This window comes from Erpetoichthys calabaricus, chromosome 8 (assembly GCF_900747795.2).
Source record: "Erpetoichthys calabaricus chromosome 8, fErpCal1.3, whole genome shotgun sequence".
NCBI classification, from domain to species: Eukaryota; Metazoa; Chordata; class Cladistia; order Polypteriformes; family Polypteridae; genus Erpetoichthys; species Erpetoichthys calabaricus.
Window position 1 is genome coordinate 161,746,902 of NC_041401.2, and position 14,853 is coordinate 161,761,754.

General features: G+C 37.4%; 1 protein-coding gene across 1 annotated transcript in view; it reads right to left on the bottom strand.

The window, feature by feature from the left end:
• Positions 1-14,853, bottom strand: part of LOC114656225 (alpha-1,3-galactosyltransferase 2-like) — an 84,949-nt gene that overhangs the window by 16,296 nt on the left and 53,800 nt on the right. Inside the window, exons 2-3 of the mRNA XM_028807695.2 lie at positions 10,157-10,255; positions 82-177 (exon numbers count right to left, since the gene is read on the bottom strand). Coding sequence (XP_028663528.1) covers positions 82-177; positions 10,157-10,255 — 195 coding nt within the window. The remainder of the gene's footprint in view (positions 1-81; positions 178-10,156; positions 10,256-14,853) is intronic.

The following is a 14,853-nucleotide window of genomic DNA, read 5'->3' on the forward strand; positions in this document are numbered from 1 at the left end:
GCCCCCAATGATTATGATGATTCAAGAATGCAGACATGGCAGTGATCACACATTTCACTTAGAAATGCCTCGGACACTTACCAGAGATCCAGAGAGTTGTCCACATGATTCCCAGGATGTAGAGGATACTCATGGGGCAACGGGCACTTATCCATTGGAATCAGACCTTCTATAAACCTGTACAACAAAAAAACAGGAAAATATACAGAGAGGGTTTGTTAAACTTATAAAATTCAACATTTGTCATCAAAACACTATACATTTACAACTGCTATATACTTCAGTAGACTGGAACCCCTGAAACTTTGTAAAATGGTTCTCAGACAGTAACCATGTGCCCAATGTGGATTAGAAAACAATTTATTACTCATATTAATCTTAATAGTTTTTATACATTAAATACTCTGAAGTCATAAAACTAAGCAAAATAAACAAGTTGCATGTGAAAACTAATGGGACATCTCTGCACAGGAGCTAAGAACAGAACTGTGGAGTCAAATTCCACTTCTAGCACCAACAATGTTCAACTGCAAACATCCCCACTGCCCAATAAAGAAAATCTTGTATGTTACGTGATCACTCCATTTATGCAAACAAGCCTTGCACGGTCACCTGAAATATAAATGTTGGTAGCATTGTGTAAAGGGCAGCTTTACAATAGCAACTATTTAGAAATGTCACAAATATCATTTTTTTTTTAAAATTCTGCACCAATGTTTATATGCCCTTATGATGCAGGAGGTAATACAAAAGACACTGTACATATAAATCCATGTGAAATAATGCGAAGGCAAACTGTGTTCATACAAGTCGGCACACACATAAAGATCACTGCCTCAAGTGATATCACAGTATAAACACATAGGTGGTCATGGTTGCAAACTGTACTGTACAAAAGACACTGTACATATAAATCCATGTGAAATAATGCTAAGGCAAACTGTGTTCATACAAGTCGGCACACACATAAAGATCATTGCCTCAAGTGATATCACAGTACAAACACACAGGTGGTCATGGTTGCAAACTGTACTGCAGAAGCCAGCATGTTACCCTGAAGATTGTAGCTGAATTGGTGATTTGACAGTGAAAAGTCACACATGTACGCAAAGTTTTGAATTGAACAAACATCTAGAATATTTGTGTTACACTTTACAAGCCCAGGAAGGTTCACGTAGGCAGGTGGAGACTCCCGGGGCATTGGATAAACAGAGCCTCGCAAAAGGTTAAGATGGGATCCTGGAGAGAGGCACAGCATGGCACAGTGGATGACTATTGGGACACCCAAAGTGTGAATGGGACTTCAGAAACAGGGCTGTGGCTTGCTTCAGTAAAAACAGTTACTTTTCAAGGCAGCAGAAAGTAGATTAATTGTAATGTTCAGCTGTGGATCTCCCATCCATCCATCTCTTTTCTAAATCTGTTTTATTGCCATACTACAGCCAGTGCACAATTTAACAGTTGGGGTACATGGCCTAATGTAATGGCATCCCTGATTCGGAGTTATCAAACACATGACAGACTGGTTTGACAGAAACACCAGGACAAAGGAAAAGGGGTTGCATGGACTATGGACAATCAGTTGCATTCTGATCCTCAGGACAATGGAAATCCACCTCCTTCCAACTTCCCATCCTTCCAGATTCAAAAGTTGTAAATCCACTATAGCACAGAAGCAGAGTATCAGTCGTCCAGAGCATGTTTAACAGAATACTATAGTGGCACGTCATTATTTATATAAAAAAAAAAAAATAAAAAAACTACACACACACACACACACACACACACAGGATGATCAATCCATTTTTGTTACCTTACCTTTTCCATTTTTTTCCAGTCCTACATTAGACAGGACTTTGTCATCTGGGACTCTGACTTTTTCCACACATATGTTTGATGACTTTATTGAGTGAATTTTTTTCTTTTGGTCCAATTGTACTCAATAATTTAGCATGCAGATACTATGTGCAACCAATGAAAACAATCTTTCTAATTTAATCTCTCTAAAATTATGCACAACTCCTTAACATACAGTGGGAGGTGGGAGGGTGATGTGGGTATTCCATGAAGCATGCTTAAGAAACTGACATTTACCTTGGTAAACCTCGCTTGAAAAAAGCCTTGTTTTCCAATTGAGGCTCAGTCAGTTCCTTGAACACAAAGTGTTTCTCGTTAACTCTAGGCGGGCTTGGGCAATCCATGAGATTTAAGCAGCACTTGTGAGAGTTAAGCAGCCCCAACAACAGACCATCAATTTATTTTTACAGATTTATGTCATAGTTTGGAAAGCACAGGAAAGTGCGATATCTGAACACCTAGTAGATGTGGTTTTATATGTGAAACTGATGCATTATAAGACAGCTTGGAAAATTTTCAGTTGTCATAAAATAGAAGCACATGTAAAAATGTTCTTTTCAACAGCTGATCAAGAAATAACATTTGACACATATCCACTATAAAGGAAGCAAAAGAAGCAGCATTGCCACTCATAGCAAATTGATGTCTAAGTACATTACAGTTCTGAATTTGTGCATTTCATAATTAAATATTAAATGGATTCCCCGCCCCCCGCCCCAAGTTTTCTATGAATTGCCTAGTGATTGCAAACATCATAATTTAAATACTTAGGACATGTATGTATTCAATAATACCATGAAACGCATTCAGGAGCAATTGAAAATTATACACAAGAATACAGCTTGCTTCATAATTACTAGAACAGTACATTTAGTATTTGCAAATAGATATTGCACATTGAGCAACCAAAAAGAGAGCTGCTCCAATGTTACTCTTGCTGAAGGAGTTTACCTTCATCAGAATGTCTGATTGCACAACTCGACTGGCCAGTGTCATTTAAAAGGACTGACCTGTGCATTGACGCGATGTATGATTTTTATTTCACAATTACACTCTCTAATGAGCTTGGCACTGTTATTTGCACACGATTAAAGTCTATTGTGTCTATGACCTTTTGGAAGCCTAAAATAACATTTTCTGTCACTGATACAACTTTAATTTATTTACCACACTTCTGTATGAAAATCATCCAAAGTACCGGACCTGGCAATTTTTATAATGATTGTTTTCCTTTTACTGGCATATCCTTATTTACAAAACTTTTTTAATATCTTACCAGTGAGAAAAACTAAGGACTACTATAAAAATACATACGTCAAGTCCATTTAATTATCGAGGTTTGCAATTGAATCTATTTAATATGTTACTCTTTATTATTTTACAGTGTTCATACAAATACTGTCTGGAAATAAATAAAAATGGTAAGGGGCTTTCTTTCTAATCTGTATTTGTGCTGGCGGTTTATAAGTTCTTCATAGTACACAAGGGACGGGAGCACACCAGGGCTGATCCTAGGTCTTGAAGAGTGGCCTATTTTCTTCTGCATTACTATAAACTAATAATGCAGCAACATTAATTATGCTACAAAATCCTGTCATTGACAAAAAAGGTGTTAATTTAAATGTAGTTTATTTTCAATAGATGGTAAAGCATTATAAGCTGAGCTATTTTGTAATTTGTAATAAACATGTAAGATTAATTTAAATGAGAATTTAACAAATAGACATTTCTCATCAAGCAGGATATTTATGAACTCTCATTCCACAACAATTCATTCATTCCACAATTTTGACGGGGTGGAGTGGTGGCTCTGAGGCTAGGGATCTGCACTGGTAATCAGAAGGTTGCTGGTTCAAACTTTATAATTGCCAGAAGTGACTCTGCTCCGTTGGGCCCTACAGCAAGGCCCTTAACCTGCAATTGCTTCATCCTGGGTAAAATGTTAACTTGTGTCCAAGCCCTGCAAACAGGTCCTCTATCTTACAGGGAAAACTTGGGTGATGGTGGCAGGATTGGCACTCCAGCCACCATAAAAAAAACCTCACACTGTTTCAGTTGGGTTCGTTTTGTGGTGGGTGCGACAACAGGCAATCAGAGCATACTCTCTCTCATTTAACACTACTCAGCAAAGCTTTATCTTTAGCCTAGTACAGACAAGGCTAAGACATGATGCTTTTTTGTCTTGGATCCCAAGAACAAATTGCCCGAATACACCTTGGTGTAACAGAAATAGGTAGGGGGTTTATCATCATGGTGTGGCTTATTCCTGAAAAGCTCCATGAAGCCAGCACATGAGTTTTGCCCACAAGGAAATGTGTATGTATCAGGTGCAATATTAGTTAAGTAACATACAAGTGGTATAATCCCAGGCATACTAGGTTACAGAAAGGAGCTGTAGCATGTGCAGGAGGCTGAGAAAACTGGCTAGGCATAATATAACACACCTCTACATACAGCAAGTACACAATAAACAACTATGGAGAGTATTCTGTAGTTGAAAGCATACAACATAACTCTGTGCTCTTACTGATCAACACTTTTCCAGAAAATGGAGACACCTGAAGAGGCATGATTAGGATGAACAGACTTCTTGAACTGAATCTAACCAGTGAATTATTACATTTCTGACAAGGGAAAATGTGTAAACTCTTTTTTTTATTATATATATATATATATATATATATATATATATATAAAAACTGTCAATTAATTGAAACATCCGTCCTTAAATCAACAGAAATCCAAACTAACACTATCAAACTTGTTTTGTTCAGTTCATGGAGAGTGTAATATTACTGTAGCCAAAAAAAAAACACTCAAAGCACATGGTCATAATAGAAAAGCAGTAGCAAAATGCACTAAAAAATACCCAAGCTGGCAGCTGATAATTTGCCATTTTGAAGCCATCTCTTTCTGCATTACTTTGATCTACAGATGGTTTACAATGATAAGAACTGGTAGATGATTGTAAGTCTTGTCTGGATGTGCTCAGCTGAAGTAGCTACATGGAACTACAGTACAATATAAACTGTTTATGTGGTGGTTAAATGAAATGCAAGTGAGGTAAAGGACAGTCTTAATAGCACAACAATAAGAAATAGAAGGTTAGTCAATGGCATTTAACAATGGGGTTCGCTTCCTGGGTCCTCCCTGCGTGGAGTTTGCATGTTCTCCCCGTGTCTGCATGGGTTTCCTCCGGGCGCTCCGGTTTCCTCCCACAGTCCAAAGATATGCAGGTTAGGTGGATTGGCGATTCTAAATTGGCCCTAGTGTGTGCGTGTTTGTGTGTGTCCTGCGGTGGGTTGGCACCCTGCCCGGGATTGGTTCCTGCCTTGTGCCCTGTGTTGGCTGGGATTGGCTCCAGCAGACCCCCGTGACCCTGTGTTCGGATTCAGCGGGTTAGAAAATGGATGGAATTAACAATGGAAAATCTTCTTTAAGCATTCATGCTTTTACACTTGGAAAAAGAGGAGCTTCATCCTTTTAAGTACTGTAATGAGATCCCACATTAATCTTTTTGACAATTTGTTAGGCTCCCTCACTAAAAGCAAAGGCATTGCATTTATAATCTGATAATCAAGTTATTTTTGGCAGATCCTATGCACTCAGCTGCCAGCTCCACTTCTGAAGTACATTATCATTTTGCTGTTCAGAGAATACAATGTTAAAAACCTTGTTTTATTATCATTATGTCTTCCATTATTATCATATTTGACACTTGCCTGATCACTTAGTTTTACCTTGAAAGTTTACTACCACTTTGCTGAAAATGAGTTGCCATCATTTGTCATATCATGAAATTATGATGCTGTAGCATTTTCCGAAACTCCAGTTATTATGGACCTTACAAGATGACTACCGAATATAAAAGCCTGCTGGCAATTCAGACCATTTATTGTACCAGATGATGTTATTTATTTATGTATATCCCCAGATCAGCTTACCTATTAAAACCAATTTCTCTTTGGAGGCCTCTCCAGCAGCTCTATGGAAATCTTTTAAAGCAAAATTAAAGCATCAAATAATAACTTGCTTTTTGGATAAGAAGAAACCCCAAACTACAAAGACAGCAGAATCAACCAGACACACTGATGAGCTATAAACATGACCTCCATCTCCAGATCTCCATCAAAAAATGCTAACCTTCCAAGGAGAGTTTAAATAGCAAAAACTATCATTAATTAGACCATTCACACTATAAAATGTGGAGAGAAGACAAGATCTTACTATTCCAGAGCTATCATTCATGTTCATACAAGCTGAAGATTCCACATCCACAGCAGTTTATCCCCAAAAAAAGTAATAATCCTTTAAAATTTGTCCGACTCATAAATGGCTATTGATTCCTTAGGGACTGACATTCAAGTTAATATGTACTATAGATCTGTATCTAATTTGCTACATTGTATAAATGAGGATTTGTCAGACAGTGCACTTACCAAATCTGCCCTCCTTATAAATCTTTGTAGTCACAAAATGAGGTATTTGTTATTTATTTACTTAGGGAACTCAGCATGATGGACTTAAACAACAAGCATTATCTGAACTGATATGGTAGTCTAGATTTGCATTAATTACAGTATTTTGCTATGAGAAGCACATAATTAATGAGTTACATAGGATGTCTGGGTTTATCAAAAACTAGGTTGAGAGAATGTTATTTTTTCTTAACTTTTCTCAAAGAAAACACAAATTTGAATACCACTGTTACTGTTTCACCAGCATCACCATTTCCTAATTGTATAGGAGTTATAATTAGTTTCACTGAGCAAGTATTTAAACCACTGTGTAACGCTCTTGTAGACCAAGTGAAATAAAATCTCACTAAATGATCAAATACTCCTTTCTCATTACATGTGAGAACTAGTATAACTCAATTCATGTACATCTTCTAAAACATGCACATTCGTAAGCCCAATCACCCCCATTTATATGAATTCATCATTAATTAGAAAACTGGGTGCAGTTAGGGGAAAAAAAAGTCAACACCTTCCACTATATTGAAACTACTGTAGCTGTGCTACCCCTCTAAGACAGGCTGACATCTAAGTAGTCACCGTGGACCTCAGCATTAACATTTTCAGTGCACCATTCAATGTATATGTCCTTGTTATATGCCATTTGGTATTTGGAATTGTAAAAGGCATGTTATTGTTTGTGGTCTGCCATCTAATTGGAATGACAAATGCAATGCATTTCTCTCTATTATAAAAAAAAATCCTGCAGAGAAACAGTAGGGCATCGAGATGTGATCTTCACGTTAAGATCACGGAAGACACTTAAGACACACAAGACCAAAGAGATTGGCCACGGAGCATCTCGTGGGGACCTTAAACATGAGACTTTGTGCCAAGAGATTGACCCTGGACCGTCTCGCGATGACAAAGAACATGAGATTCTTGCAAGACACACCCTACTTACAACCAAATAAGAGCACGGGCAGCAACATACTCAGTCGTGTTTTGGCTTTGAGCACACACAGATCCAGGGCTCTCAGTGCATATAAAGCATATAAGGACAATACCTTATAGATGAAACGTAGATGACTAAGCGAAGAAGAAAGCAGCGTGGAGACTCAAAAGCATTGGAGAGACAAAAAGAAAAAGAATAAGCTCAGTGCAAATTCAGAAAATAAGGAAAGCGATTATCAGCCCGGAACAAGTGGAATTGAAAAAAAAAGCACGTCCAATCCGGACGTTGGTGCTACACACATGCAGAGCAGGTTAGAGATCATGAAAGCAATGGAATTCAAAAGGCTCAAAAAAAAAAAAAAAAGAAAGTGAAGATTGCAGTACCGCAAACAAACAGAAATTATTACTCGAAAAAGGGAAAATAATCACCACGGACCAGGTGTCACTGAAACAAAAGCAGGATAAAGCGAGGTCAGAAATAAAAGACAGAGTAGAAAACAAAGTAAAATGTCAGAGGTTAAAAAACAAGTGGGCCAAACACATGCAGAGCAGGTTAAAGATAATGAAAACAGTGGAATTCAAAAGACTCAGAAAAAACGTAGGCACGAAACACATGCAGAGAAAGATACAGAATATGAAAGCAGAAAAAAATGACAGTGTCAAAACAAAGAAAGTAAACATTGCATTAGCGCAAAGAAAGAAATTATTACTCAGAGAAATAACGAAAAGGCGAATAGAGATCGAATATATGGACATAGGTGATATGTCAGAAGTATGTAAATATTGTAAGGCTTTGAAGTTTAAGTCAAGAGAATTTCAAAAAACGGAGTTTACCTCACATGCATTTATTGGTTACTTTGCAAAAAAAATTACTAACTGCTGATATGGATTGTTTTTTCTGTGCTGAAATTCCAAACAGAGAAACCTATCCTGAATTATGGTACAAAGTCATTAAACACATGTCTCACTGACCTCATTAAAAAGATTCAGCACATTGGGACTCAAACGATTCCAAATATTGTTTTTACAGAAGTTCAGAAATAAAAGTGAAACTAATGAAATAGCAACAATTCAAAGAAAAAAAAAAATCTTAAAAGTGTGTATCCGGAAGAACAAAAATGGGGGTTGGCAAGCAAAGCGAGCAGGGGGCGAAGCACCCTAGTTATTACTAAAATTTTTTCAAAAGTGCCATCTTTTAGAATGACAGAGACATAGCAACCGGCTGGATACACATGTATCCTGTTATTAAGGTGGAAGGGAGAAAAATGGTACTATTTGAAATTAGAGAAAGTTCAATTTACACAGAAATTTTCAGCATAACAGACTTCTATTAACAGTGTCTGACATCTGTGAAAACATTTAATAATCTACCTGCTCACAATGTTTTTTCCTTGCAATGTTCCTTTTATCTGTTTTGCTGATGAATGTCTGCCTGAAATGTACTCTAATTGTCACTGTGTAAATGTATTTAAGAAAAACAGAAGTGTATTTACCAAAATTTTGAAAGGAGAAAGGATTCCAGAATGAGCTATTAAAAAAATTTGAAAGTATGATAAAATAATCTGAAATAAAGCATGTATCATTCTCTTTGACTTGCTTGTTACTGCATAAAATAATTTAAAAATGGTCTTGTGTAGTAGCCTAATATTTCTTTTATATATCTAGCAGACAATTTTAACAATCCACCTTAAAAAAGAACAAGTGTCGGTGTGTCTATCTAGTTGCTGCCTGTCATTCCAACAGTTGGGACCTCACAAACATTTGAATTAATGCATTTTATTACTACATGCATTACAAAATACATTGCAATAGATGGTGCACTGCACTGAGGTCTGTACTGATTATTTTAACACGCTTTAGAAAGATAGCATGACTAGGTAACAAGTAGCAAAGAAGTCATCCAATGGTGATGCAACATGATAGTGATTTTTGAATTAACCGTCCTTGTTGCTTTTGAGCTGGTGAAGTTTGGTTTGAGTATCTAATTCTCTCAAACTAGTCACTGGAGGTGTACCATACATCAGAGCTTTATATAGAAAATGGGCACTCGTGTTGCATCCTGTAGAAACTTAAACAACCTTCACATAATTTTAAAAATCACTGATAAGAATGGTGATGCACAATGAATAATGGAGAATGCTACCATCTCACAGGTGCACAGTCTTGGGTTCATATCTGGTCAGTACACGGTCTTAACAGAGTCTGCATGTTCTCCTCAAATCTGTGTGGCTATTCACCACTTTTACTACAAAGACACGTAGGACAGGTTAACTGGTAAATCTACATGGGCCCAAAAGGTGTAAGTTTGTTCACTATCCGGCGATGGTCCCTGCTTAGTACCCGAGGCTGTGTGGATAGGAAACCAAGAAGAGGGCTAAGAGGCCATGGAAGACAAAGAAGCTTGGCTTTTTCCACTTGCCATTTAAGGGATATCTGACAATTAAAATACATAAAGTCTGTGTTTATTTTATTAAGGTGGACTCAGGACTTTGTACAGTATCCTTAAATCAACGAAGTAAAGTTGGAACTGAGCTGGGTGTTAAAATGTAGAGGCAGCTATTTAGACTGCCCTACAAGACTATTACCAACAGAAAAAGACTCCTCTGTAGGAATGAAAAAATGTATCATTGGCTTGAGTTTGAAATTACATCTGGCATATAATAAAATTATTTTAGATACACAGCAGAATGTTTTTTGTTAGTGTACATACATTGGAATAAATTTGGATAAATAGAATTACCCAAGTACTTAACCAGAAAAAGAAAAAATGGGCACACCATAATAATTCAGGATCCTGCCATAACTGGACATGACAATACAGCCAAATGACACATATGATACGAATGTGTACAAGAAATGGGGGATGTACATTTTGGGAAAGTACTCACCTCACAGAAAGCGGGACATACAACGCCATCAACAGCAGCAGCGGGACGGCTGCTATGTAGAGGAAAAACTGCTTCTTTTTTCTACCATTATAAATCAGCCTGAAATAATAAGAAATGGGTAAAAATATAATTAAAATCAGCATATCAAGCTGACAATCATTCAGTAGGCTTTCTTCTCTGCTAAATTGTCACCACTTCCTTCCTCGACTTTGGTGAAGAAATTTCAGCATAACACCACATGTCCTTAAAGAGAATGCCAACAAGTTTGCACAAGACTGGATCTCTTTTTCAGACAGTGTTTCTCAATCGGTGTTACATGAGCAGCTATGGGGCAGTACGGTTTCAGGAATCAGCAAGTGAAGGTAAATAGAGCAAGTGAGAAAGTGTTGTTGCACTTGTTAGAGTTTAAGAAGTATTTAAATTCTGCCGCATTTTCAAGCACAAAAAAATTTTCATTTTTTAAATTTTTACCCATTTATGGAACTTATGCTTCCTAAAATGTTCTTTGAACATTTCACTTTTTTTTTGCTATCACCTAAAAGAATTTGTTTTAACTTGTAATGTCATGTATTTGAAAGAGTGCTGAAATGACGGCCTGATTAATACATTTTACAGGCAAACATAGACTTGATAAATAAAAGGAGACTTCACATTCATTTTCAAATGCTAATAAACACTGCAACAATAAGTCCAACTACTCATCAATTTTATAACCAATTTACCCAGTTTAGGATTATTGGGTGCACGTGACTTAGCCCAGTGACAACAGACGCAAGGCAGTCACTGTTGGACAAGGCGAAGCTCTCACAAGTTGTCCGTCTACAACGGAGACAAAATTAAACTGCTCCATATGCTCACTCCAAAATTAAAATTTGCTTAGTGTTTCAAAACATGAACATTACTCATATTTTTCTGTAGGTGAGCTTGACATGTCATGCATTAACAGAAGAGCATAATCTTCGAGAGACAGTTAGCAGCTTATATTATTAGATACAAGAATTACTGAAATTAAATCAGCACAATACTACATTTGTGTCATTTGTTGCATTTTGGAAACAAACACAAAACACCACATATTGGATGGTATGGGAGTGAAAGGGACACAGCCTTCAGTTTCAAGTAATTAATGCTGTCCATTTCACTGGCAAAGGCTGGATCAGCACACTGCCATAAGAAATAGGAATGTCTGATCAGCTATGTGAGGTAGCTTAAAAACAGATGAAAGCATGTAGCATTGAGTTGTAAAAAAATCGAAAGGATTGAAGATTTACAAGATGAAAACATCAGGGGTTGCCGACATTTAAAATTTCAGTTAACTTGACCTACCATTCACTCTTCAGTGGATCTTATCAATCAGTTAATGATCTACTGTGGGAATCTCGCAACTGTTATAAAAGCAGCTATAAAGAGTTTATCCATCCATCCATCCATTTTCCAACCCGCTGAATCCGAACACAGGGTCACGGGGGTCTGCTGGAGCCAATCCCAGCCAACACAGGGCACAAGGCAGGAACCAATCCCGGGCAGGGTGCCAACCCACCGCAATATAAAGAGTTTATTCAAAACATATTTTTAAACTACTTTAATATTCACCAATTCACATGCATATGAGATAATGCCTGATTTTTTTAGTATTAGTTTTAACCAACATTTATTTTGCAGTTAAATAGAATTTGTAAGTGAATTTAGTACATGCACACGGCAAGATGAATCAGGTAATCTGCCAAGATCATGTCTGTAAACACTACGCTGAAATCCCCTAAAACCAACAGCTGCCCCTCACCTCCATTTACTTTTAACATGGGGGAAATTGTATATCTATTATAAAATTATGGAAATTTAGGCTAATTTTATTATTTTGTGCATATCAGCAGTGCTAACTTTACTATACATTAGGAAGTATTACTATGGCATTTTTGTATATTCTAATTTCATGTTTTACTTTTACCACAGTTCACGAGTAGAACTCGCCTTTACCACTGCGGCCATGTTTGCAATGAAACAACATGATAAAATGAACAATAGGTTTATTTGGGGATTGTAGACGCACTCTTCATTTGTTACCAATGGAAGTGAGTGGAATAACAGCAAACTGAAGACGTTTAAAGACACACAATTATTACAAGCAGAAATAGCTTGAATACTAAGCTCTTTTGAAGGAGTTGGCTGAAAGTTGGTTGGCTGCATATCTTTTTACTTATCTGTATGAACAGAGAGGACAGGAATGTAAGGAACAATACACTGCTTGTGGAGAAGGATTATTAACACCTATTAACAGTCTTTTAGACAGTCTCTCCTGATAAATCTTTTCCATGGTATGCAACTAAACGTGTACTTAAAAGCTAGAGGAACGCAACTTGAATGGCTGGACAAAAGTCTGGTCTTACTGCTCATAGACAAATGTTTGAACAGCATCAATTAGAATATAGTAACACTCTTAAAGCTGCCAAATCATTATACTACTCACAAATTATTAATGATAGCTCTTGCAACCCTAAAATGTTACCTAATGCAATTAGTAAACTGCTGACACCAAATACTGAACAGTGTAATAAATATTTGAACTATTATATAAATAAGATAGACCACATTAATACTTCTCTACCCAGTGCCTCTTCCTCTTATACAGATATTTATCTTATCAGTACTCCTCATCCTCCTCCTCCAGCTGCTGCTTTCTCACAATTTTACTATTGTAAATACTTTTTTAATAAGCTGCCAAACATAAGGGCTACCACCTGTAAATCGGAACATACTGCCCACATTCATCCTTAAAAATGATCTTCCATGTGCCATGTTATCACTATGATTGTCAAACCCCTCACCTCCAAAGTGGTTTCCCCTGAACTAAAAAGCTGCTGCACTGATACCAGTCAAGGGATCTATCAAAATATCGACCCAACTCTAACATGGTTTCTTGCTGAAAGACTTGGACGCGTTGTCTGTGCTCAATTACACAATCATCTTTCTCTTCATATTTCAATGGACTCATTCCAGTCTACTTCAGAACACAGCACTGAACCTGCTGCAGTCAGGGTTAGGTATGGCCTCCTTATTTTATCAGATTCTGGGGCATTCAACATCTGCTTGATCTCAGAAGTTCCTTTCACACAGTCAGTCACATTCTTTTAATTGACCACTCAAAAATGCGGCACAGAGTATCTCGTACAGTGCTTGACTGGTGTAAGTCATATTTTTCAGATCGCTTTCTGTTTGTTCTCATGGGTAATAACCTCACTCAGCCTTAGTACACTATGGTGTTCTTTAGAGTTCAGTTCTGGCCTATTCTGTTCAGCATTTGTGTTTTACCCTCAGGACAATCACAAGAAAATACAGCTTAGGATATCGTTGTTACTGCATGCAGATGACACAACAACATTTACTTATACAGCACAAAAAAAACAAATGCAATGCCTTGGTCAGATGGCGGTGTCACAGATCGCCATCACAAAAGAACCAGAAAAGACAGCAGAGAATAGTGGGGAATTGTACAGACTGAGGCTGCCTGAAGAATATGATAATTATATGCTGATGTTGTTTATTTGGAATACAACTAAAAATGTAGCTGCGAAAAAAAAATCCAATACAGTGGAACCTTGGTTCATGAACGTCTCGGTACACGTACAACTCGGTTTACGACCAAAAAAGTTTGCCAAACTTTTGCCTCGGTTCACGACCACACACTCGGTATACGAACAAGCCAGTTTCCCTTTCGGTTTGTGCATCGCACATGTTGCATTGTTCTCCCTGCATGCCTGCTTTCGCTGTGAACTCTTTGTGCTCTATTTCATTTCCCTTCCGGTTCGTACACGCCGATTACTGTATTTAAGCACGTGTTCAGCCTCTTCCTGTTCATTGTTTTCAGTCAGACGTGCGTGCTTTACCTGTGAACTCTTTGTGCTCTACAGTATTTCGTGTGCTTTTGCAGTTAACCATTGCTTCTAAGCAAGTGAGGAGTGGTGAGAATTATTGAGACTTAATTATGAGAAGTGTTGCAATGTTACTTTTCTCTTTTTTCAAATGTTCATTTTTTCCCTGTGCTTAAAACTCATTTAAAAAGTGTGTTTAGAGCGATCGGGTTGTAATGCTATTAGTTTGAACTCCTGTAATGTTACTTTCTTGGTTGGCTTTTAAATAAAGTTCGGATTTGTTCAAATGTTCCTTTTTTTTCCCTGTGCTTAAAACTCATTTAAAAGGTGTTTATACAGCAATCGGATTGTAAAGCTATAGTGCGAACTGCTGCATTGTTACAGAGAGAGTTTGGGGGGGGGCTCACGTGCTGCTGAGAGAGAGAGAGAGAGTGAGCCTGTGTGTGCAGCTGAGCAGGGAGCCTGGGTGTTTGTGTCAGTGTTGTTCAATGTCTTTACATTAGTTTACTATTACACTGTGCATTCTATGGTGTAATTAACTATATTTGTGCTTAAAAAGCTTTAAAAATATATATATATTTACATACAGTTCGTACGCTCTTCAACGGATTAATTGTATTTACATACAATCCTATGGGGGAAATTGCTTCGGTTCACGACCACATCGGTTTACGACCAGAGGTTTGGAACGAATTATGGTCGTGAACCGAGGCTCCACTGTAATGGGCTTTTAGCAGTTTAAAAAATGTTACATAGCATTACCCTGATGAATTTCTATTGGTAAAGTATTTCCAGATCATAGGTGCACAACAGCAAAAGGCCACTTCA